The sequence below is a fragment of the Hyperoodon ampullatus genome (assembly GCF_949752795.1).
Source record: "Hyperoodon ampullatus genome assembly, chromosome: 6".
Taxonomy (NCBI): domain Eukaryota; kingdom Metazoa; phylum Chordata; class Mammalia; order Artiodactyla; family Ziphiidae; genus Hyperoodon; species Hyperoodon ampullatus.
This window is the reverse complement of record NC_136919.1, coordinates 12255709-12282691: the sequence shown is the minus strand read 5'-3', so window position 1 is coordinate 12282691 and position 26983 is coordinate 12255709. Positions and strand designations below refer to the sequence as shown.

Sequence of the window (26983 nt, the reverse complement as noted above, 5' to 3'; positions counted from 1 at the left end):
TGTTCCCTCTCTGAAATGAGAAAACCTGGTCATCGGGATCCTAATAAAAGTTGAAATCATCTGTGCTTCCAGTACTGACCAACCTACTTTCTAACTGACATATTATTTCTTTAAATTAACTTCTTTTGTTACTTATCTTTTAGTAAAATTCCTTGCGAGTTTTAACAGTCTTACAAGCTTGCTAACTCATTCTTTCTCTTTTTGGTGGTTTTATATATCACTTTTACCATGAAACATTGTTTTCTGATTTAGTATTCAAAGGGTGGCCTTACTACTTTGTTAGTTTGGGGAAGCAACTCATCTTGGTTTTCATGGAGCAAATAGATACTGTCTAGTTGGAGAAGCAAGATATGTGAAAATACCTATAAAAATTAACAGTATCAGTCAGGTAATCAGAATAGAAACATTAAATTTTTGAAAGTCAGATCATCCACACAGGAGATAGGGAGGGACATTTGAGCTGTAAAAGACCTTAGAGATCATTTGGTCTGATTCTCTCTTTTTATAGACAGGAAACCAGTCCAGTGGCCACACAGCCATTTATGATAATACCCAGACTTCCTACTTCCTAATCCATCGTCCATTCCTATTATATCTTGTTGCCTTTGCAGAGGAGTCGGAGTTCGCCTTCACTCAGCCAAGTCCTGAATAAGACTTAAATAGGCTGATATGAGGTGTTTGTATGTGTTTGTGTGTGTAATTTTAGGTGTAGAAAGCATTATGGGCAATGATATAAATGTTAACTGAGGCTTGTTAATGTTTCAGAAGAATTTTATAAACCTTGTCCTGTTTAATCCTTCTGACGCTCTATGAGCTAGTGACTATTAGTAACCCCATTACAAAGATGAGAAAACTGAGATTGAGTTGCCAGAGACAAACAGTTAATAAGTGGAAGATCTGGGATTCAAACCCAGGTCTTTCTGACTTCAGAGCCTACATTCTTACCTCACGTAATTCTCACAGAAACCTATCAGGCAGTTTTTAATTTTTTTATATCTGTTTTACAGGTGAGGAAATTTAGGCTTAGAGAGATTAAGAAACTTTTGTCAATATATCAACTAACTCCCATACTTGGAAAACATGTGACAGACTTCCTACTAAATATAGCAGATTTAGTATGCATGTTTATTTCTGTTAACTCCACTATAAAGAATGGCAAAAGTATAATACATATGAACAAAGGGAAGAGCAGAGATGATGGCAGATGAATGAAGCTAACAAAATTTGGGGTTATGGAAACCCAGCGGACAAGTGGTAACTGACTCAGCAGAATTGACAAAGCTGAATTTGGGGGAGGGGCAAAAAGAATCAAGCTGATCTGCCCATAAAACCCAGTAAATATGTGGGGAATTAGATTCCTGATATGCCTCTCAGGCAGAGAGTAGTATGAAGCTGAAAACTGAAGAATTGTTAGAAAGTTTATTGAAGGCACATTTAGATACCATCACTCATTCCCCCCACCACTCCTCCACTGCACACCACCTTGATCGCCATCCCAAGTTGGCCCTAGCAGACCACTGGTTTTTCACCATCCCAGCAGAAGATGGAAGACTTACTCTTTGGAGGTTGAACCACAGGCATTCTGGATGCCAGGCATAGCTGAGGATGGGACTAAGACACCTTGTTGAAAACGAGTATCAAGAGAAAGTCTGCTTATTAAATAATCAGTCTCCCTTTCCCACTACACTCCCAGAATGCTCTTAGCCTTAAACCTTCTAAGCAGGAGACAAGAGGAGTCTAGTCTGGGGGCCAGTATCTAAGGGCTCTCAGTTCCAACAGTCCCTGCCCAGTCCCATTAAGTTGATGCCCATCAGTCAGTGAATCCCACCCATGCATATAGAGCTTCCAATTAGTTTTTTGTTCCTTATCTTTTAATATCAACAGTTAACCAGAGAAAGTCTTATGAATAGACTTGAGAAAATGTATTATGAATGCACAGAGCCCAAAACAAATCAGAGGGAACAGAGACAAGTCATAGAAGAAAACTTCAAAAAAAAACCCAGTATTTGTAACTGATATTTTCAAAGACTTTGCATCCATTAAGGAGAACAGGATGCCATTAAAACAAAAAACCAAAGAGAACAAGAAAGCTTTTGAGATTAAAAGTATAATCAGACATTTTTAAAAATTAGAAAAGTTGGAAGATAAAATTGAGGTAGACCAGATAGTGAAACAAAAGACAATAAAGGAGGTAAAAAGCAAGACAATTAGAGGCACGATCAAGGAGGCCCAATGTCTGAATAACATGATTTTCAGAAACAGAATAGAGAAAAAGAATGGAGAAATTCTCAGATATCACAAGAGAAATTTATAGAACTGAAGGATATGAGTTTCCATAATGAAAAGGACCAACCAGCTTAATGTAATAAAAACTTTGTGACGGCAAATCATAAAATTTCAGAACACTGGAGATAAAGAAAAACCTAAAAGCGTCTTGGTCTGGTGTAGGGATGGGATAGTAGAGACATCCTAAGTACAGAGATCTGAATAGCATTGGACTTTCTACCACAATGAAGCAAGAAGATAATTGGGAATAAATTCAAACTTAAGAAGTGATTTTTTATAAAAAGTTTATTTATTTATTATTGGCTGCATTGGGTCTTTGTTGCTGCGCACGGGCTTTCTCTAGTTGTGGTGAGCAGGGGCTTCTCTTGTTTTGGAGCACGGGCTCTAGGCGTGTGGGCTTCAGTAGTTGTGGCACGTGGGCTCAGTAGTTGTGGCACGGGCTCAGTAGTTGTGGCACACAGGCTCTAGATCACAGCCTCAGTAGTTGTGGCACACGGGTTTAGTTACTCCACGGCATGTGGGATCTTCCCGGACCAGGGCTCGAACCCTTGTCCCCTGCATTGGCAGGCAGATTCCTAACCACTGCGCCACCAGGGAAGTCCCAGAAGTGATTTTTAACCTAGAATTTTATGCCCAGTCAAACTTTCATTCAAAGTGAGGATAAAACCCATTTTGAGATATGCGAGGTCTCAAAATATTCACCCATCTTACAAATATAGATACATAGAACACTGAGGGAAAGAAAAAAATTTGCAATAGAAAATGAAAGAAGGAAATCTAATCATGATATACTCTGTGATTAAGTTATGAGAAATATAGATTTAGCCAAAAATTGTAGCAAAATTATGTCGAGGGTCATGATGGCGGGAAGGGGGAAGTATGTGTGGAGGGTAGGTGGGGTTGGGACTGTAATAGAGCCACAGTATCATCTCCCATACAAGAAAGTCTTTAAAAAAAAAAAAAAAAGAAAAGCCAGAAAGTAGCAATTTATGCATTTTGTTCAGAAATAGGAAGGAAACACAAACAGCTAAAAAAGATGGAAATTGTTGCCCTTTGGGCAGCAGGGAGTAGGGTGGGAGGTATAAGGGGTCTGCTGTTTTTCTTTGTACGCTTCGTATGGTTTGACCTTTACAACTACGTAGGTGTATTATTTTTTATGGAAAGCATAGACCACGTTTAGGTAAAGGCAGATAAATTTTAACAGAGATAGAAGGAAACCAGGAAGTGTAGGTTTAGAACATATTACTGAAGTAGAACATGAGGGCATGATAGCACACTGTATTACCTATGGCCTTGTACAGAGCAATTTCCTATTTATCATCTCATTTCATCCTCCTAGGAAAACAGGCAAAAGGGATGTTATCCCTCTTTGACAATTGTGGAAGCTGAGTTTTGAGGCTGTAAGACCTTTTGATTCCTAGTCTATTACTGCTATGCCTCATAAGTATGTTTGAATCTTTCTAGATTTTTTTAATTTTGTTTTTTACCAAGAGAAGACAGCAGATATTAGAAAGCATCTTCTTTGACATCATGGGAAGGAATACATGAAAACAAATGTGTGTATGTATCTGTGTATATGATGAGTATGTGTGTACTGGTATACAAGTACCTATAATGTAAGATCTGGCATTCTGAGATCACAAGAGGCATGCAGATTACTGTGTGGCAGTCATAGGTAAGGAAATGTGTGTTAGATTTCCTTAGAAGGCAGTGTATGAGATGGGCTGAGCTCTGGGTAGAGTAAGATTTCTATAGTCTTATCTCCTCCCACCCCTTGAATGAGATTGGCATAAAATATTCAGCTGGACAGGATTAAAGGAACCCAAAGGACCAACAGACAAAAGACCCTAATAAAGTGACCTACAATTATCAAACAATCTATGACATGAGAAGCCTTTAGCAAATTAAAAAGTACGTCTTTATGATAAATTGCCTTGATTGTAGTCACTTAATGATTTATTGGAGTGTTACAAAAAGATTGTATTGGCTTTGAATAAAATATGAAAGAGTCTTTTCAAAGTAAAACTTTAAATTGTGTCTCTTAGCTTTCAATAAACATTTGTTGAATTGAATTAGTAAGACAGTATTTTGGGGAGAAGGCAAAAGTTACAGCATTAAATGGCATGATATATTTCTGAAAATTCTTCCAGAAAGACTGGGGAAACCCTCACTGCCAAAGCTGTTTATTTATAGCTAGACCAAAAAAAAAAAAAAAATCCATTTGAGGGTCTCTGTCTTCATTGGCCCCTGGGGAGCAGAATCTGACTTAAAAGCCTTTTTCGTTTTAAAAAATTCTCCTTCATGACATGATATTTGTAGGAATTAAAAGCATTCCTGGGCTTCCCTGGTGGCGCAGTGGTTGAGAGTCCGCCTGCCGATGCAGGGGACACGGGTTCATGCCCCGGTCCGGGAAGATCCCACATGCCGCGGAGCGGCTGGGCCCGTGAGCCATGGCTGCTGAGCCTGCGCGTCCGGAGCCTGTGCTCCGCAGCGGGAGAGGCCACAACAGTGAGAGGCCCGCGTACCGCAAAAAAAAAAAAAAAAAAAAGCATTCCTACTTAGATTATGTTAACATCATGTATAGTTAGCAGTCATTGTACTAAAGATACATGTGTAGCCTACCGAGCACTGGAAATAAAAAAAATTTAGATCCTAGTTCTGACAGTTTATTAGATAATTTAATCTGTCAGAACTTCAGAAGGATACTTACCTTTAAGCGAAGATGACTCCAGTAGGAGTCAATTCAAGATCAGATGCATGTTGCATTAATGTAAAACTCTTTACATTGTTACTGTATTTACTTTATACTCTTAGATCACTGTTTTTCTGAGATTAAAAAAAGAAGATAGTGAAAAGAGCATGGATTTTGGAATCTCTGGCCCTTGGTTTTCTACTCTGTAAAATGGGATTTTATCCCCTTGTTATGATTATTGTGAAAATGTGATACTGTCACATTTTAAGTGTATAGAATTGTGCATGGTGGCATCATAGAAGCTCAGTAGAAGACTGCTGCTGTTATTTCCTTGTCACACAGAGTCAGAATCTCCCAGTAACTTCCAGTGCCTGCTGTAAATACCCTCAGAGGAAAGGCCCTGGGTGTGAATGTGGAGGGGCTTGGTGAGCCTCTTTCTCTCAGGAATCATAAACCTAAAGTTTTGCCTTGATGGTTTACTCCATCATGTTACTGATGTTTTATGTATTTTGTCCTGCTTTTATTGTATGTTCCACAGGAGGATTAGTCCTATACAATTCTCAGACATTAAGATACATATATTTAGTCATTGGGGGTTACAGTAAGAGCTTTAATAGGTTAGAGATGGAAAGGAAATTTGGGACTGAAGTGGTAAAGAGGTATCACTTTAATTGAACCTTAAAAATGAGTTGTATTAGGAAAAAAGCAAAACTGTGACAAAGGGTGTTTTAAGCTTCGAAGGCCTCAGTGAAGATGGGCCATTTATATACTTTATCCATGTAATAGTAGTGATAAAAAGTGTGTACATGAGAGGCAGGCAGACCTAGTTTTGAATCCTAGCCCTGACACTTACTAGCTGTGAGACCTAGGACAAGGTTCATAATCCCTCTTAGTTTCTGTTGCCTTAACTAATAGTACTATCTCATATGAGTATTGTACGGCTTAATGAGCTATTGCATGTAAAGCTCTTAGCACAGTGCTTGGCCTGCAGTAAGCATTCAGTACGTGTTAGCAGGTGCTGTTAGCTTCCTTGTGAATAGGGCAATATGGATGAACCAGAGGTTTCAATTTGAGGTGTAATGGAGTAAAGTCAGAAAGATAAATTGGGCCTACCTGATCTGGAATAAAAGGCTAAGGGATTTGACTCTAATTAGGAATTGTAGATGGACTTAAGGTTTTTGAGTAGGTGAATAACATAAATATAAAATCCTAAAGTGACAGAGCTGGAAGATCCCTTAGAGTTCAGTCTAGACTCTTCCTTTCTCAAATGGGGAAAGGGAGACCCAGAGTAGTGACGAAGTAAATTAGTTGCAGAACTGGGACTAGAATCCAGGCCTTAGACCTCCCTTAGACTCAATCATGACACCAAAATAAGTCCAAAGGATTGTTCAGCCTTTCAGTCACTTGATTGGTCAAGTGCTTAGAAAATGTGCGTTTCCAGCAGGTTCGGAAAAAAAGAAACAAGTGTTCAGATTTTGATGTGGATTAAATAAAATAGTCTTTCCATTGGTACTTTCAACCAAACAAATTAAGATTTGAAAAATCTTAGTTAGTTAGAAAGTTTTCTTGATCAGTGGCAGTCACCTCAGAAAGGGGAAGTAAAAATACATGAAATGCGTGGTTCTAGAATGCCTTCATTGGTATTTATATTATTTGTACTGCTAGTGAGATTGGAGGGTGAAGTTTTTTTTGTTTTTTTGTTTTGCGGTACGCGGGCCTCTCACTGCTGTGGCCTCTCGCGTTGCAGAGCACAGGCTCCGGACGCACAGGCCCAGCGGCCATGGCTCACGAATCCAGCCGCTCCGCGGCATGTGGGATCTTCCCAGACCGGGGCACAACCCATGTCCCCTGCATCGGCAGGCGGACTCTCAACCACTGCGCCACCAGGGAAGCCCCGAGGGTGAAGTTTTTGCTTAAATAAAATTGAAGATCATTGCTTATCCAGTACCTTTTAAAGTTGCTGTACCCAGGAATTTTGAATAGAGAAACATAAAAAGAATTTAATTCCAGGTTGGCTCTTACTACCTATGTAATAAGCAATTACTACATAGATACTAATAGACATTGGTCGGTATGATACCTATGTGCCCTTAAGTTCTTAGGTTAATAGAGAAAGATCTAACTAATTATAGCTTTATACATTAATGATAGAATAAGATAGCTTTTAAATCTTTAAATAATTGTTTCTTAATAATTTTTTCTTAAGATTAGCTCTTTAGTAGGAAAATTAAAATCTTAAACATGATTTTTCTTATATATTGGGGCTCTAGGAAATATCATTTTTGCCTGAAAGCTGTATAAATAGATATAATTAAAATAAACATTGAAGCCCAGGTCATATACCAATAGTCTGTGAATATGTATATGAATGCAGACCTCTTACAGAATTCTAAATGCAGTTTAGCAGTTCACTGATGGAGATGTTTGTGACTAATAGCATTCAAACACAGCTTCTCATATAGATTATTTTGTTAACTATATAAAAGAGAACTATAGAGTTTAAAGTCATTTCAATATAACTAGTCATTTTACAGCTGCTGTGTATTTTTGCTACTTAACAGGCATACTTAAATCTTTGACTTAAGACTTGCTATTTTCAGCTTTTTAAAGAAAAACTGAATATTTGCTAAGCATTATGAAACATTCATAAACATTTTCTTAGAAATCATAATTTGATTGATTTGGTTATATAAAAATATAGCTTGGGGAATGGGTCTTGATTTTGTGTGTGTGTGTGTGTGTGTGTGGTATTATGAGAGTGAGTGATTTTGAGAAGATTTCATAAGAGGGCATTTGATATTCAGTTTTGCTCAGTAATATAAATAATACAATTGAAATAAGTATTTGGAATTCATCACAGTTATCAGAAACATATTTGGAATATGACTTTGTATGTAATAATTTTGTCTTCTAATTTAGATGACTCATAAATTACCTCCTCAACACCTTTTTAATCAAAATAACACTTTTTGTTTCACTTTGGTCAGATAAAAGTTCTTGAGTATTTCCTGCTTCTTGGACCTCTCCATGATGGAGTACTGTGAATGAGAATCAACAATAGCAAAGCAGGAAAAGATTGACGGTGTAGTTAGCAGTTGTGCCTTATCTATACATGATTTGGGACAGTTTTGCCAAACATTGAATAATTTTCCTGTGGGAAACTTGAGCCCTAAAAGGAAATGAACATAGCTAAAAGGCTGCATATCACATGGGACTTCGATTTATTTTTAGAATGGCACTATAATGCCATATTTGGATTGAAACAATGTGATAGCCGTACCTTATTTTATTAAAAAGCTATGTTTTCTGAAGAAGCCATTTAATTTTCTATTACATTGTGTATATAGACTCAACATAATAAGTATATAACTGTTCAGCTGATAGCCATGCTAAATGTTTTAAAGTTAGCGGCGCTTATTTGGCAAACATTTCTGGAGGCTGGTTTTGGAGTCTGCTTTCTGCAGTAAAAGATTCTTTGGCAGTTCATTGATTATAGAATATAGTTGTCTTTTTGTTGTGCATGTTTGGGGCAAGTCGTTTTCTTACTGGAAGGGAAAAAAGAGTAAAGATGGATTAGTAGCATTGGGTGTTGGTATAGTTAATTGATTGTCTTGAAATAGCAGAGGTCTTTACTAAATGAGTCAGTGATAATAGAGAAACCCAAATGGATTTTTGCCTCTGAGAAATGACTTTTTTAAGATAATCAGCAAAGGTATTTCATTCTGAGCTCCTAGAATGTTTTGGTTAGCACAGTTCATAGGTTTTAAAAAAACAGTCATTGCACCATTTATATTTTGTGTCAGCTTTTCTGCTACCTGATTTATCTTTATAGTTTTATTTGGTTAAAATAAATTGATACAGTGGATTTCTGAATTGGATACTATCTAAAATTGCAGATCCCTCACAGTAGTTCACTAAGTTTCAAATATGGGAAAATCTGCCAAGTACACATTTTGCCCTTTGGCTTCTCTCCCAAGATTGGAAATATGCCAACATCATAAATCTCACGTCTGATGGGAAAGAGCTATCACTGATGGCAAGGCCTTATGCTACCTGCCTTCCATGCAGTATTTAATTTGCTTCTCATAAACTCTGCAAGGCAGTGACCATTGCATAAATTTTACAGATAGGGGTATTAAGGCTCAGACCAGTTAAGTGACTTATCCAAGGTCATACAATTAGAAGTAGGGGAGGCAGTTTTCAGAGACAGAACTGCCTGACCCTAGAGTCAGTGTTCTAACTATCACATTGTGTTCTGTTACATTGTGTGACCTCAGTAGAGCACCTAAAATCCGTCTTCTCTATTCTTTGTCAGAAGTCCAGCTCCAGTCTTCACATAGTTGTAGTCAGATTCTGCAGTGCCTTCAGTTACTTCCATGTTTATGGAAATTTAGTTACAGTTTGTTCTGTGTTTGATGTGTTTGGAATGGAAAATTTAAAACATTAATTACTGAATACAGTAGTAATTACTGAATACAGTATTTCATTTATTTAAATATGTTAAAGATTAATTTCTTGTCTCCCATTGGTCGAGATTTTAAAGTCTTTTATTAAATGTTATTCAGTGGCAGTTTTACTAGAATTACGATTTTTGCCTATAAGAGCAAATCACCAGGATAAATATACAAAGTAATATCTACCCACAAATCCAATTTATACTAAAATTCCTGCTATTGCATTGGTATGGAATAACAGCACGCACTGCAAGTTGAAAGAAAACTGATTTGAAGATCAGTGGTGCTAGTTACATAGGGACAAGTAAAATTATGTTTGCATGAATATACATTTTTATGTTCTTGAAATCTGAATTAAGGTAAAAATGTTTTTGCGCTGTCAGTGTTAAATGAGCCCATCAATCAGATACTTATTTCTAGAATTCTTATTGATTGAACTATGAAATGCTATTGAAGGGTTTTAATTTGTTTTATACAAATACACTGTACCTCATTACTAAGGTATTGAGGTACCTTATTAGAATATTTACAATTCAGAAAAGTAGGAAAATGTAAATAAGAAAGAGATTTGGAAAATAGAGATAGAACAGGAAGATAATACACAGATATACAGGCCATGACCTCCTGTATTATTTAAGATTGGGCTGCAAATTTGGTTCTGAGGGTTCTGGAGGCCAAAACAAAAATGGACATTTAATCATTTTCCATGGGGAAAAAAATAGCCAATTTCTTTAGAAGAAACAATTTCTTATAAGCACACTGAGTAATGTCGTAGGAGGTGTCCTCACCACCATGAGATACAAGATTTCTATGGCAATTTTTTTAAAATAGTGTCTCAAAACATGCCAGTAGCACAGTTTCATGAAGGCGGTTCTTTGAGGGCCAGGATATTGTGGTCTAACAATACATCTATCAAGTGGTCAACCCTAATCAAAGAATAAAACCATAATAATTTAAAATATTACATATTTTTTTTAAAAAACCTGAAATGATTAAGATACATGTTGGAGGCCACCTAGCATTTAGGGAAAATGCCTTTTCTTTGAATAATTTACAAAAGGGCCACATGTTGAGACTTTTTTCACTTTGTTTTTATGTTTAAGAGCATCATATATTTCTCTGTGTAATTAGAGCTTTAGCGATTTCTGCTTTTTCATAAACACTGAATAGCCTTCGTATGAGTAAAAGGAGGAAGCACGTTTTCAAAGTCTGTATCATTTTGATTTTAGTTATAAGAGTCTAGAAGACAAAAGCATTTTTTCATATATTAGGAATTATAAATGCCATTCACTACTGATAAGAGAATTTCTTCACTTTTATAGTATGTTTATTTGGGTTACGAACATGAACTAGAAAGCTGAACCAGTTGGGTTCCAGTCCCAGCTCCTCACTTTGCTTGCCAGGTGATTTAACTTCTTTCCTCATTTGCCAAATGGGGGACATAATAGAGCCCACCTCAGGGGGTTGTTAACACAGGTAGAGCTATATGATATATCCGTATATAAGGTGCTTAGAACAATGAGTACAGATCCTTGTTCGCTCTAGTTATTATGGCTTAAATAATTATTTTTAAGTCTGTAAAAGTGAGTTTGTCAATAGGAAGTAAGTGGCTCTGAACCTTATATGTATCACATATCCCCTGAGAATTCATTTATTCAGAAAATATTTATTGAGTTCCTACCATTTGTCAGGTACTCTTCTAGGTGCTGGAGATGCATGTGAACAAAACAGAAATCTCTGCCCTCATGAAGCTTCACATTCTAGTGAATCTGTTAAAATCTAAGAATGTTCTTCTTAGAAAAATACACACAAAACTTCGCAGTCAGTGTCAGAGAATTTATGGTAAACCTTAAATCTGTTTATTAAATCTCAGGCTAAGAATACCATACATACCTTCTTTTTATTTTGTCAGAATTCCTGTGAGGCATTCCTTAAGATGGCTACAGTATTTGATTTGAAAAGACAGAGCTATTTTTTAAGCGACAAAATAATTGTTAACTAAAATAATTGTTAACTGTTTTTCTTAATCACCTTTTTTGACTCTGTTAAAATGGTGTTAATAGAAATGCTATTAGATTTTTAACATGACCCATTGAAATGAAATTTCCAGATTTTGCAGGTTTTTGTAGGCCCATCTTCATTTTGCCCAAACACAAGAACATCAGTTTTCATAGGCTTAGAAGTCTTATTCTTCACCTTTTCACTTAAGCAATTCTGCTACTTCCAAAACACATGAAATTAAATTACAAATGACAGGAGTGGGGCTTCCCTGGTGGCGCAGTGGTTGAGAGTCCACCTGCTGATGCAGGGGACAGGGGTTCGTGCCCCGATCCGGGAAGATCCCACATGCCGTGGAGCAGCTGGGCCTGTGAGCCATGGCTGCTGAGCCTGCGTGTCCGGAGCCTGTGCTCTGCAACGGGAGAGGCCACAGCAGTGAGAGACCCGCATACCGCAAAAAAAAAAAAAAAAGGCCCGCATACCGCAAATGACAGGAGTTACATTTAATTAAGAAAAATGATGTTAACCTCCAGAAGGTTTTTAGTCCTCATTTATTAATTTTTAAGTATAGTACTCCTTCAATTTCATTTTCCTTCTTTTGAGTTTTTATCCTAGGGAATTTAAAAAACTAAGTCTTTAAAATCACTTCTGACAATCTGTAGCTGACTTTTAAAGAGCAAAATGTAACCAAAAAATTATTTTATTTCTGTGAAACATATTGTAAAGAGAGGATATAGCATGATGGATTTGAGTGGAATTTTGGTGGTATTTGTTTTGTTTTCGTAAGTATTACATGATGGCTTTTAACAAAGCATTTATAACATTTTGGATAGTCTTAAGATCTTTTTCTTTAGGCAACAAGCTACTTTGGAAATAATCTTCTCTATGCTGGTTATTTCTCATGGCACCCTTCCACTGCATTTTCTTTGTTTGGGTACTTTCTTTTTCTTCCTGCCATTCTTAGCTTTCTATTTTTCAACTTGAGTTTACAAAGGGTGTGTATTCAGAGGGTTTCCGTCAGTTCCCAGTACCTTGTTAATCCTGAGAAGTTACTCAGAGAGCCAATTCTCACAGTAAGGTATAAAAATAGTCATCCAGAAAAATTACAGAATGTGGTACCACTGTGATTTGACCTAATGGACGACTTTCAAAACCAAGATGGGAGAAGGAAACAGCACAAATGTTATTTCCTTAGATTTTTCTCTGCACAGATTATTTTAGACAAGCCTTACAATTTAAGAAAGTAACAAAACGTCACTGTTGCTTTCTTACATACACTAAAAAGAGCATAAGAATTGGGGACAAGAAAGAAATCATCTAGAAATCAATTACATCAACAGAGCCTCCTTTTTATTACTATTGAGCTTGTACCCACAGTATTCATTTCACCAGTTTTATTCCACAAATTTAGTCCAGCATTTTATTGAGTGCCTAATAAGTGCAAATCTTAGTATGATATGTTTGTTTCAATTAGTGAACCAATACTGATATATTACTATCAGCTGAAGTCCATGTTTTATTTAGATTTCCTTTGTTTATTCTTAATGTCCTTTTTCTCTTCCAGATCCCATCCAGGATGCTTTGTTATATTTAGTCCTTCTGTCTCCTTAGGCTCCTCTTGACTGTGTTTCAGTTTCTTAGACTTTCCTTGTTTTTGATGACTTTGGCAGCTTTAAGGAATACTGGTCAGGTATTTTATAGAATGTCCCTCATTTGGAATTTGATGTTTTTCTCATAAGATTATGAGTTTAGGGGAAAAAGAACACATAGGTAAAGTACCATTTTCATTACCTCATATCAAGGGTATGTACTATCAACATGACTTGTCACTATTAGTGTGGACGTTGGTCATCTGGCTAAGGTCATGTTTGTCAGATTTCTCCATTGTCGTTACTCTTTTTTTCCCCCTTACCATACTGTACTCTTCAGAAGGAAGACACTGTGCACAGCCCACACAGGAGTGGGCTCCCTCCATGAGGGCAGGGTGGTTTTTTTTGTGTGTGTTTCTTTTCTGGCTGCGCCGCACGGCATGCAGGATCTTAGTTCCCCGACCAGGGGTTGAACCTGCGCGCCTCTGTGGTAGAAGCACAGAGTCTTAACCACTGGACCGGCAGGGAAGTCCCAGGGCAGGGTGTTTTCATAAATTATTTGGAATTCTTCTTCATGGGAGGTTTGTCTCTTTTCCCCCCATTTATTTACTTATTTGGTTGTTTATTTATATAAGTATAGATTCATGGATATTTATTTTATACTTTAGATTATAATCCAGTAATACTTCATTAATTTTGTTGCTTACATTGTTCCAGCTTTGGCTACTGGGAACTCTGGCTCATGTTTCCCTTTGACATGTTCCCATCGTTGTGGGTTTGTTTTCTTTGTGGTGTGAGTCAGGGGGGAAGTTCTTCCTTACTCTTTGGCAATTCTAGGTGTTCCAGGATCATCTTGTATATTTCCTGCCCCAGCACTAAAATCAGCCATTTCCACAAGGAGCCTGGTTCCTTTTATTAGTAAATGGTATTAGAAACCAAGATCCTGGCACTAGGTGTGCTCATTGCTACTGGGTGTTATTACTTCTAGGCCATGGCAACTGACAGGACAAGGAAATATATGCATGATAGTGCTTTTTTTTTTTTTAACATCTGTCAGCATGTGGGTTCAGCAAACAATGCATTGGAATTAGAATGGGATGGAGTCAGTAAACTTTGTGTGTAGTTCTTTGCAACTTTAGGTACAATTCTTAGTTATATACAGACTAGAAGGAGGCCAAGACAAGTACATAAGTGACTATTCCAAAACAGCAGGGCAGCTGCTGTGAGGGTACTACCAGTGTGGTATATAAATTGGTACAACTTTTCTGGAGGACAAATTGGCATTGTACGTCAAAATCCAAACACAAGAGTTACACTGGATCTTTGGGGGAAAGGAGTGATTGTGGAAATAATCTCTTCCCCCTTAAGAATCATGGCTCCACTTTACAGCCTTGTTTATAGCAAAAGGAGTAGAACAGCCTGAATCTTCTGAAGTCAGAGAGTTGGCCTAGTAAATTATGGTCTAGCCATGTGACAGGTTACTGTGCATTAAAAATGCTAGAGTAGGATAACTGTCCGATAACAGGAAAAGAGGCTCACAACATTTTACAGTTAGTAAAATTAGTAAGTTAGTAAAATTAATTTTCAAAACAATGTAAGCTCATTTTATAGAAATAATTATATAGAAAGTTAGATATATGCTTATCAAACATTAACTACAGTGAAATTATCTTTTTTTCTCATTTTCCCCAGTATTATTATTGTAAGGAAGCAAAAATGTTTTATTAAAATAAGAAAACAAAAAGGGTTTGTTATTATACTAAGAAAATAAAAGGTTAGATTTTTCCTTTTAAGTTGCAGTAAGGTATATCATTAATTTGGAGTTATGTTTGGGGAACAGTGACTAGTCCCATTTGACAGGAGTATGGGAAGGGGAAATAAAAAAGATTTGGATTTTAGTGTGAGGTATTAATTCTTAGTATTTGTTTAGTGAATAAATTTTTAAAGTGCTATTATTTTAGAGTATGGTATTTAATGAAATTATTTCCAACAATGTATGTATGTATTCCATTATATGGATGGTAATTTGTTTATCTCTTTTTTTATGAATGGACATTTGGGATTTCTAGTTTTTGGCCATTACAAATAAGGTTATTATGAACATTTTTGTACATTTTTGGTTTTCTTTTGGACACATGTTTTTCTCCTGTGTGATACTTAGGAGTGAAATTGCTGGGTCTCTGTAAAGGCCTATTTAACTTTACAGGAAACGGCCATGTAATTCACTAAAGTGGATGTATCATTTTATATCTCCATTAGCAACAGTTAAAAGGGTTCCAGTTGTTTCATATCCTCACCAATATTTGGTATTGTCTTTTTATTTTAGCCAGTCTAATATGTTTCAATGTGTATGTTTAGAGTCTCTGAATTGTGTATACTGTTTGTATTGCTGCTTGAAATATAAGGGACAATATACAGTATGGCACTATAATTACAGGGTTTCATTTAAATCTTTACTACGTTGCAGATACAGAAATATACAGGCTTTGAAGAATTGACTTTTGTAAAATGCAGCAAACATTTTTAAGATTCATTATTACATGAAAAAAAGTGTTCAAAGGTAAATACATTTCAAGTTGTTGTAGCTTGTTTGTGACAGAATTTCTGCAAGTAAAACATAAAAAGTTAATCAGTAGTAACATGTCAGTATATTCAAAATCATTACAAAAATCTTCTCTCTGGTCATGTTGCTGGTGACAAATTATTGTGTTGTATATTTAGAGAAGGGCTTGGCAAACTGCAGCAAATCCAGCATGCTTCTTGTTTTGAAAATAAAGTTTTATTAGAATGCAGAAATGCTTGTTTATTTACATATTGTCTATGGCTACTTTTTCTCTACAAAGGGAGAGTTGAGTAAATATCTGCCATCTGGCTCTTAACAGAAAAAGTTTGCAAAATGTTAATACTGCATGATCATATGGCAGTTTTGTTTTTTTCTGGAGATTAAAGCTGTTTTTCTTACGGTAAATGAAGCAACCAAAACATAAAGCCAGTTGATAAAAAAGAACTACTTCTGCCATCACTTCAGTAGTTTTCAGGACCTATCACCTTACAGTAGTTTTGCCATTCCCTGTTCTTTTAAGGTTTATGTCTGCATGATTGCCTCAAGTACATTTGTAAAAGCTTGTTCTCTGTTAAGCCATTTTACTAATTATAGTATGGTGAAAGGATGTATTTGGTTGACTTAATCAATTTGGCCATGAATAGTGTCAGCCAATATGCCTTGTGCTAGCAAGTTCCCAATGTCAGCTACATTTATGTTTAACTCCTTAGAAATAAAAGGACTATCTATTGTGGTATAAATCTTAATTTTATCAGCACTTGGGTTTCGATATTTTACAAAAGCTCTTTGCTGTGTTCTCTTAGGAAGGAATCATCCATAACGTTACTGTGATTTGTTTTCAGAATCTTTTCAAATTTAACGATGTCATTATTCTGATAGGAACTTACTGAATTCATCATTGTTAGAATTTTTGGATCATTTTTGTACAGCTTGGCCTCTGGCAAGTCAAATGGATTTATTCCCAAGTTCTTCAGCATATTTCCTAAGACCAAATATTTTAAGCAAGTGGTTCACATGGAACTCCTCGATTTATTATCATTCTTGAAGGCTTCAAAAATTCAGCATGTGAATTTTCAAAATCACCTAATCTCAAGGGCATTTTCCCCCTTACTTATCTGATGACTCCCATGATCAGATGGTTGAGGGATGGCAGATGGATGAGAACTAACCAGTTACAGAGTTTTTTCAGTTTTTTGTTGTATTCCCATTCTATGTGCATTTGAATGTCCAAGTCATATATCTCATAATTGTATATCCTTTTTCAAGTTATCTTTATCATCAGTCTAATATGACTGATAAAACTGGCATAAAATATTTTGAAGCTTTCCATATTCCTCTCAATTCTTCATATAATTTTCTAACCTTCATGCTTGTCCTAAGCCAGAATCTATCATTCTTAGCATGTTTCAGAACTTTAATTGTTGTTTCATAAAATTCCTAGAGTGAATTCATCTGACATTTAAAAAAATCTGAATTCTCTTTTGGAAATATTCCAGTGGATATATAATTCAAGAACAGAATTAACAACTTTTTCAGAATAACTTCTTGTGGCTGAACTCCAAATATAGATCAATAAAATGTCCATTCATCTTTTCTGGAAAGTTTTGTCAGTGTGAAATTTATTTTAATGATTGTTTTAGTGCTTTAAGTCCCCTTTCTCGTTTTTGTTTTCAAGTTCCAGATCTTTTCAGAAACTACTTAATGCTGCTTTGGGTCATCTTCCTTCAGTGCTTTGAAATTATCATTCTGATTTTCCAAATCTCCATTGATTGAATTACTTTCTGCAGAGTGTTCCAGGTGGTAGCCCTCCTATCATTGCACAAGAAATCATTCTCCTTGGTAGACACTTTGGCTGGCTAGCTCATTGTGGTTTTAATTGGCATTGTCCTGGTAACTACCTTTTCATTTGCTTATTTGCCATTTGTATATTTTCTTTTATAAAGTGCTCAATTTTTGTCCATTTTAGTAATTGTCTCTTTCTTTAAGTTCTGTATATATTCTGGGTACAGTCCCTTTTGAGATATAGGTACCGCTTGCCTATTTCTTTTCTTAGTGGCATATTTTATAAGCAGAACATTTTTAATTTTAGTTCAGTTCAGTTTATTATTTTTCCTCTTAATGATTCTAGGGGTGCAATAAGTTTTTGTCATGCTGCAGTTTCACAGTTGAAGCTGGGACTATTTATGGTCTGTTGTTGTTTGAGCTGTTCATGAAACAGAGATTTATTTCAAATAAAGATTTCTTAATTCCCAGTATGCCTGTGGTTTTCTCTTTGTGTTGCTATTTTACATTCTGTGTGTTGGTTAAAATTAAAACTGAGTTCAAGAGAATTCCCTGGTGGTCCAGAGGTTAGGAGGACTCGGTGCTTTCACTGCAGGGCCCAGGTTCAATCCCTAGTTGGGGAACTAAGATCCCGCAAGTCGTGTGGCGTGGCCAAAAATAAATAAATTTAAAAAACTGAGTCCAAGAGAATTCACATATCCTAGGCTGAATAAAAATTGTTAATCCACAATAATATAGCATATGTTTTTGATACAGACTCCTTTTCCTTGTCATTTCTCTTGATAATTGCAGGATGATTTGATTTATTTTGCATTTAGAGCTAGACTCAGTCTGTGTTCTGTTTCTTTCTCATGACAGTTATTTTCTCTCGCCTGCATATGACACAATTTGGAAGTCACTAATGAGTCAATCATTATAGCAGTCTTGGTTTTTTCAGGTATTTAGTTGGAATGTCTTATAAATTATTAATAAGGTTCTTTTCTGATTTCGTTTAGTGCCTCTTTCACATGAGTTTTGAATTAATAAACATTAGCATTAGAGATTCTAGTTTAGGGAGAGCTGTTGACCACATGAGCATTGCCATCACTCAATCTTAAGGAAGCTTTTGAACTTTTATTCGATATATTTATCAAGCACTGAGTATGTGTCATGCATTGTGCTAGGCTCTGTGGAAGTTACAAAACTAAAGTACAATTTCTGCCCCTACATGAATAGCTTTATAGGAAGATAAGATATACAAAAATAAAAATAATACATATTCTAGGAACCATATGGTTGAGTGTTCTGTATGTCAGTGTGTGTGTGTGTGCGCACGCACATGTGCATTTGTGTGCATGGGTGTGTGCTTGTGTGAGTGTGTGTGTTCAGAGGACAGCCCCAGCTGTCAGCCATGCTGGAGACTGCTCACTTTCACTTTTATCAAGTGTTTCATGTACACGTCAGACAATACTGGAATCTCTTTACATGTTTATAATTTATAGACACATTTAATGTAACCCTCACTACAACTTTATAAGGTAGATGCTGTTAGCCAGAAAAGATAAGAAGCTCACCTAAAGTTTTTTAGCCAAGTAAGAGATGAGCCAGCTTTCAAACCCAGATATGTCTGACTCTAAGCTATGCCCCTGGTTCTAAGGCCTTAAGGTAAAGATGGATTGACATCATTCCCATCATTTAGGTACATATATAGCTAAATTAGTACTGGGAATTCTTAATCTAAAGGACCTGCATCATCCTGGGTCTCTTTTTCGATTGTATGAGTATCCCCTTTTGTTTGTTTTTCCATTTTAAAATCACCTTTATTTAGATGTAATTTGTATACAGTAAAATTCACCAGTTTTAAGTGAACAACTCAATATGTTTTAATTACCACCACAGATATGATGGATAATAATTCCATCACTTCAAAAAGTTCTCTAATACCTCTTAAAAATCAGTCTTCTCTTGGGCTTCCCTGGTGGTGCAGTGGTTGAGAGTCCGCCTGCTGATGCAGGGGACACGGGTTCGTGCCCCGGTCCGGGAGGATCCCACATGCCGCGGAGCGGCTAGGCCCGTGAGCCATGGCCGCTGAGCCTACGCATCTGGAGCCTGTGCTCCGCAACGCGAGAGGTCACAGCAGTGAGAGGCCCGTGTAACGCAAAAAAAAAAAAAAAAAAAAAAAATCAGTCTTCTCCCTTTAGCCGCAGCCTCATCCAAACACTGATCTGCTTTCCTCGTCCAAACACTGATCTGCTTTATATAACTTATGATTTTGCTTTTCTATAATTTCATGTACATGGAATTATAGAAAATAGTCTCTTGTGTCTGTCTTCTTTCACATAGTCTAATGCTTTTGAGGTATATCTTATGGCGTGTATCAGTTTTTTCTCTTTTTATTGCTGAGTAGTATTCTGTCACTATATGCACATACCACAGTTTATTTATCCATTTACCCATTGGAGCACATTTGCATTGTTTCCAGCATGGGCTATTAAGAATGAAGCTGCTATGGACATTTGAGTTCAAGTATTTGCATATATTTGTATTTTCATTTCTCTTGGATAAATACATAGGAGTGGAATCACTGAATTGTATGGGAAGCGTATGTATAACTTTATATATAAGAAACTTCCAAACTGTTTCTGAAGTATTTGTACCATTTTGCATTCCCACCAGCAATGTATGAGAGTTCCAGCTGTTTCTCACCCTTTGCCAGTCCTTGGTATATTGGGTCCTTTTAATTTTAACATTTAGTGGGCTTGTAGAGGAATCTCATTGTGGTTTTAATTTATATTTTGCTGATAACTAATGATGTTGAAATTTTTTTATGTGCTTATTTGCCATCTATATGTCTTATTTTATGAAGTGTCTATTCAGTATTTTACCACCATTTCCCCCCTTTTAAAATCAGTTGTTTGTCTTATTTTGAGAGTTATATATCTGGATTCAACTCCATTATCAGATAGATTTTATAGGTAATTTATGCTATAAATTCATGGTCATGGCTTACATTTTCATGTTTTTAACAGTGGTTTTTGAATATTAAAAAATTTTAATTTGATGAAGTCCAGTTTATCATTTTTTCTTTTCTGATTCTTTGACTCATAGGGACCCCTCTACGTAGCTCTACAGCTCTCTTTCTGTTCAACTTTGCCTCTCCAGTACTCTGAGCTATAAATTCTAGCTACCTTGCCCCCCCTGAATCCTGCTCTCTTTTTTCTCAGCTCAGGGAGGCACTCCCCATCCCCAGCTCTGTTTCAGTTCCTTCTCCATGTGCTACAGCCTGGAAGCTGCCACCAGACAAATAGCTGTTGTAGTCTTAGATCTCACCTTGGATTTTGTCCTGTCAGGGATCACCACAGTTCTGAGCTGCCTTAACTGCTGTTAATGATGCATTTAAAAACTAGTAGTCTGACAATAAATCTCTTTGGAAAGCAGTTTGGCAATGTCTTTGAAGGTTTAAATAGTTTACAGGTTAAGAAAGATAGTCTTTAAAGATGGTTCACCAGAGATGGAGTTTGAGGTGGTAAGACTAGTGTTTAAGGGTACAGACTTGTAATGAGTAGTAAATAAGCCAGAGATCTAATGCACAGTATTATAAATGTAGACAGTAATGTACTATAATTATGTAATGTGATATTGCTATAGCAGTCATATTCCAATATAGTATACATGTATCAAAAATAATATGCTGTACACTTTAAATTTACACAATGTTACATGTCAAATTTATTCAGTAAAAAAAAAAATCTTTTTTAATGTAAAGTTAGTTCAAACCCCACAACTGTAAAATATTTATGGCCCTGGGAACCTAATTACCTGAAAGGCTAGAGAAATTACCCGATAAGAAAGAATATCACTCATTTTTCACTTGAAACAGGAGTATCAGGCTCTTGGATGGTGTGCTGAATATGATGTAGTCTTACCAAGAAGAATCAAGTCTATTGTCTTAGCTATGAAGACAATGTATTGTTAAAACAGAAGGTCATGTTTTTGTGTTCTAGTTATTTACCATGTGAGCAAATAAAATTTAACAAGGGGAAGCTATTAGAAATAGCTGGATGCTTGACATATTTTATGACATTATTGACATTTGTTCAGTATTAGTAACTCATTGTAGAAGAGGAAACAGTTTTTCTCCATTGGTAAAAGCAAGGAATATTTTCCCATAGCCTGTTTGAATCCCTTGGCATTTAATAGTCTAGTTTCCTATTGAGTAGACCACTATGTGAATTTTTATGCCATTTGTCCCTAGAATAAACCCCAATCAAGGGATTTCTCTTTTCCCTTTGAGAACCTGGCACATGAGTTTTGTGCCAAAGGATCAATTAAAGCAGCAATTTTTGTACCCAGTTTTTCTAACGGGAGCACTTTGCCTCCTTCTTTTGAGGTTAGGTTGAGTGTTTTCCTGGGGGCAATCTATTTTGAATCCCATTTTCCCTCTTACAATAGAAAGGTTACCAGCTGCACTTCCTTGCAACAGGGGTGGAATAGAAATGAGGTGTATAGAGTGAAATGGGTTGATTTTCTTTCATCTTTTTTTCCCCTTATTGCTTTTGCTTTGGCTTCCCTGAAGACACAATAATTCTGGGCATGCATATGTGTATGTATGTCCCTGCAGCATTTTAAAGCATGTAGATGAGAAGACCTTGTTGTATAAGCCCAAACAAGTACGGACGTAATTGACTACTAAACCTTCTCTTTCCTAATGTTTGCACAGGAGTCTCCCCAGGACAGTGCTATCACTCGTGATATTAACCGGACATTCCCAGCGCATGACTACTTTAAGGACACAGGAGGAGATGGACAAGATTCCTTATATAAAATATGCAAGGTATTTCATATGAAAAAAAAAGACCCAGTTTTTTTTTTTTTTTTAAATTTTTGGCTGCGTTGGGTCTTCATTGCTGCACACGGGCTTTCTCTAGTTGAGGCGAGAGGGAGCCACTCTTCACTGCAGTACGTGGGCTTCTCATAGCCGTGGCTTCTCCACAGTGAGAGAGCACGGATTCTAGGCATGCGGGCTTCAAGTAGTTGAGGCACGCACGCTCAGTAGTTGTGGCTCGCGGGCTCTAGAGCGCAGGCTCAGTAGTTGTGACGCACAGGCTTAGTTGCTCTGCGGCATGTGGGATCCTCCCGGACGAGAGCTCGAACCCATGTCCCCTGCAGTGGCAGGCAGATTCTTAGGCACTGAGCCACCAGGGAAGTCCAAGACTCAGTTTTAAATGGTGATTCTGGTTCTTTGAAATTATGCAAAGGATAACTACAAAACGTAATTTGTATTTGATGTTCAAGAATGCAAAAAAATGAGAGAAAAGTCTTTGTAAAATCAACAGTAACAACACAATTTTAGATTCATAATGAACAGGATATAATTAAAAATAAAATGGTAGGATTTCTTTTACCCTTTTAATCTAGCTCTCCCTCACTTTCCTGCAGAATGTCCCAGAAAGAAACCCTGTGCTGACTCTCATCCCTTACTTCTGACCCCACTGCACTCTTGTTTCTCTCTCATGATGATCTTCATTGCAGCTCTCTGCTCCTGACTTCTCACCCTCCTGGTTAAGCTCTCACTTCTCTAACTACTTTGCTGATTCTCTCATGATTTTTCTCTCTCTCTGCCTGCTCCTAAAACAGAGGCCTTCCCCTAGGTGCTCAGTCACCGGTTCCTGTAGCTCTACACTGTCTCCATGGGTGACCCTTTCCACTCCCACAGCTTCAGCTATCACCACTGCACAGATGTTCCCAAATCTATGTTAACTCAAGGCCTAAATTTCCAGCTGCTCATTGGTCTCCACGTAAAAGTCTGTCAAGTACATCAGACAAAACAGGTCTAAAACTAGCGTTCATTTAAAAAAACACTTTATTATGAAAATTTTCAAACATACATAAAGTTGAATAGTGTAAATAAATTTGTATATATCTCTGTCCAGTTTGAATATTTATCAATATATTGCCACAGTTGCTTCATCTATCCTTTAAAAAAAATTTTCCTGAAGTACTTTAAAGCAAACCTCAGACATCACAATCCTAAACTCTTCACCGTACATCTCTAAAAATAAGATCATTATCCACCTGTATCATCCATCATTATCCATCAGTACCATCCAATAGCCACTCCATATTCAGATTTCCCTAAATGTCTTTATACATTTAGTTAGAATCAGGGTCCAGCAATATTCATACTGTGGTTAGTTGTTATATCTCTTTTAATTAAAAACAGTCCTCCTTTTTTTCCCCATGCCATTTTCTTGCTGAAGATACAATCATTTCTCTGTTATTTTCTAGTTCCTTCCTTTGGCCACGTTCAGTTTGATATGATTGATGTCTCTTTAAGCCGTACTTCCCCTCACTATTCACTGCCCTGGTACAGGCCACTATGATATGTTGCTGGCACTTTTTTACAAAAGCCGCCTTGCATTAGTCTCCCTGCCTTTGGGTTCTAGCCTATTTATTATTTTCTCTGTGTTGACCCTAGAATTGGATCATTTTAGTGGCCTCCACTAGACCCACTAAAACCTTCAGTGCTTTCTCTAACCCACAAAATGAAATAAAAATTCCTTAGTTCGTTTCATGGTCCTAGATTCATTAGCTTAGTATTAAAGGCATTTTGTAATATATCCAGGCTTACTCCCTAAATATTTTATGCTTCAGTCACATTGAACTTCTCACTGTACTCTGGTTGATTTACTTGTCAAACTTCCCAACTGAACTGTGAAGTTCTCAAGGGCAAGAATCATTTCTTACATATGTTAGCATCTATAGCACTTGCACAGTGCACACCATATTATAGTAGGTGCTCATTAAATGTTGATGAATTAATGAAATGCCTTTTCTTCCCCGTATTTCATTACAGCCCCCATGAACCTTATATTTCAAACATTTCCTGAATGTATTATGTACATGAAAGTACTTTCAAACTTTCGGGAAATGTTTGAAATATAAAGCATTCCTTCTATGAGCCTGAAAAATGCTCCCCTCCATTCTCTACCTATAGAAATTCAATACATTTTTATCTTAGTACATAATTGATTAAGCCATGTGCTGAGCACTTTACTTGAGAGGACTGAGAATAATTCATCAGCTCCGTTATATAAATACTGTGATTGTTCTCATTTTACAAATAAGGAATATAAGCAATGGGCCTAAGAGCCAGACCGAGACATTAGCAATTGTGAGATTTTCAGCCCCAACTCGTCTAACTGTGAGGCCTCTGTTCTTTTTTTGACTAATTGACTGCTCGATTGGTACCTTCATCAGTTTTGTCAAACTGCATTCCACAGAGCTGTGTTGGCATATATCTACTACTAGTTTTTAACAGTCTTAACAAAATGGGTATTAACTCGTTAATTTTTACTGATTTGATAGGTGGAAAGTTGGTCTCATTAAATTACAAAAGATGATTTCTAAATCCCTCTGTGCTTCTTGTCATTGGAAAAGCATATGTGTTTCTCGTTCTGTAGCCCTCTCATCAGATAAGCTTTGACAAAATGGGGGATATAATGAGATTATATTGAATTCTACCTGAATTTATGAAAGCATGGTTACATATAAAAACATAAGCAGTGATTGGTGAGTGCCTGCTCTGTAAAATATATATATGTATATATTTTAAAAGCTATAGTTTTCACCAAAAGCTAATGATAAAATCCCATGTGTATATTAACTTGTCATCTAATAAACGTTGTCATCACATTTTGCTAAGTGATCTGAAATTTAAATATACCCATTTCTAAGTTGCTTTCTTGGGACACAGAAGAACCTTGGGGAACAAAATGGAGAATAAAGAGAGTTTCATCAGAAATAAATTTCTCAAACAGGGAATAGCGTCCTGAATCTATCGGAATTCCCCTTTCCCCCCACAACTTACACGAGAACTGTAAACATTAAACCATGAGAACAAGACTCTGAAGAACAACTACAGAACAAAGAGTAACCCACAGGACTGTTTGATGTCAATATTCTGTTCATGATAACGTTCAGAAGAGATGAGTTGTAATCACCTGCTGCCAAGGAAAATACAAATGAAAATTCCAGAGAACCCACAAATGGTTTCAGAGTAATCCCTCTTATCAGAAAGTTATCACTGGCATTGTGGAAAGGATTTTATTTTGGCATCTTTGCCAAAAGATTTTTTTTCCCAGAAAGAAAAATGAATAGCAGTAACAATGTTTAGTGAGTGCCTGCTGTATGTGTTGATGGTGCTGGCTAGGTTGAATAGGACATCACCCCAGCCTCTAAGAAGTTCATAGTCTAGTAGAGAAGATGGACATTTAAAATGCAGTTGCTGGTAAGTGCTATAATAACCATACATTTATATAACAAGTACCATAGAAGTACCGAGGAGAGAGAGAATCCTGGAGGAACGGAATATGTTTGGAGCCTCAGTAAGAACACGTTTTTCAGACAGAGAAGAGGGAAAAGCAATGAGCAAAAGACAGGCGGAATGACAACTTTTTTTTGTAGTGCTAAAATGGTTTTTGCTTAACCATACCACTCCTTGGCTACAGGAAGTGGCGTGGTGACAGCTTTATTTATAATAAAGAAAAATTGGAATTGAAGAGAAATGTTTGCATCATTCAGTGCCCATCAGAATGCCACAGTGGAGTGTGGGTAGCATCTTCGAGGTTCCCGTGTTCAAGTCTCCTATAAGGCAACTGTGACTCAAGAGTGACTACATTCATTTACACCTCGTGTGTGTTGTTTTTCCCCCCAGGCTTATTCTGTGTATGATGAAGAAATTGGCTATTGCCAGGGCCAGTCATTTCTTGCTGCTGTTCTGCTTCTCCATGTGAGTAATTAGGTCTCTGTGTATGACTTACACATGTCCTGTCTCAGCTTTATACTAGCCTTAGACTTGATCATGGTTTTTTATTTCCTTTGGCTCAGGCTTTAGCGCATGAGGGTTAACTCCTATATCTGGAAACTTTTCCTTAAATTAATACAGTGTCATCATGGGAGAGAAACATGGTAAAAAATAAATGACAGTGTTGAAATTGGTACAAGGGTAGACCTTTTTTTTATTACTAGGGTGATTGGATAGACTTTAGTCTTGATTGAACCTTTGGGGACATTTTATCTTCTCTAAAGTAGCCGCTGTCATCAGTCTTTGTTTTGAGATTTATGTATTGGGGTGGAAGGGAGGCAGAGAAGTTGGGTTGCCTTTAGCACCATTTTATTTCATTTGTTCATTCATTCAGCAAAGACCTTTACACTCCATCTTACTGATATTTTTTTAAATCCGACAACAAAATTGAAAAAATGTTAAGGTGAACACTCACATACTCTTGACCTGATATATCAGTATTCTTCCACACTGCTTTCTCTGCATCTCTCTCTCTTTTTCCTCTTTTTCACACACACACACACACACACACACACACACACACACTTCTTTTTTTTTAATTGGAAAGGAAATTTTTTGAAATTATTTTTGGAAAATCAGTAGCAGACATCAAGATACTCCACTCCTAAATACTTGGTGCATGTATCTCCTGAGGACCTAACCAGAATATCACAGTCATATCTCAGAAATTCGACAGTCATTCACAGTGTCTTACCCACAGTCCACATTCAGTTTTCCCTGTTTACTCAGTAAGGTCCCTTACAGCTTTTTTTTCTAATCAAGGTCAGTGAAGAA

At 36.7% G+C, this 26983-nt stretch overlaps 1 protein-coding gene across 2 annotated transcripts in view; it reads left to right on the top strand.

Moving 5' to 3' along the window:
- The window catches only part of RABGAP1 (RAB GTPase activating protein 1), a gene marked incomplete at both ends in the record, with an annotated part of 135449 nt that overhangs the window by 76677 nt on the left and 31789 nt on the right, over positions 1–26983 (top strand). For both annotated transcript variants that reach the window (XM_079706061.1, XM_079706060.1), the window contains 2 exons: positions 22064–22177; positions 26060–26134. In XM_079706061.1, the coding sequence (XP_079562187.1) occupies positions 22064–22177; positions 26060–26134 (189 nt within the window). The remainder of the gene's footprint in view (positions 1–22063; positions 22178–26059; positions 26135–26983) is intronic.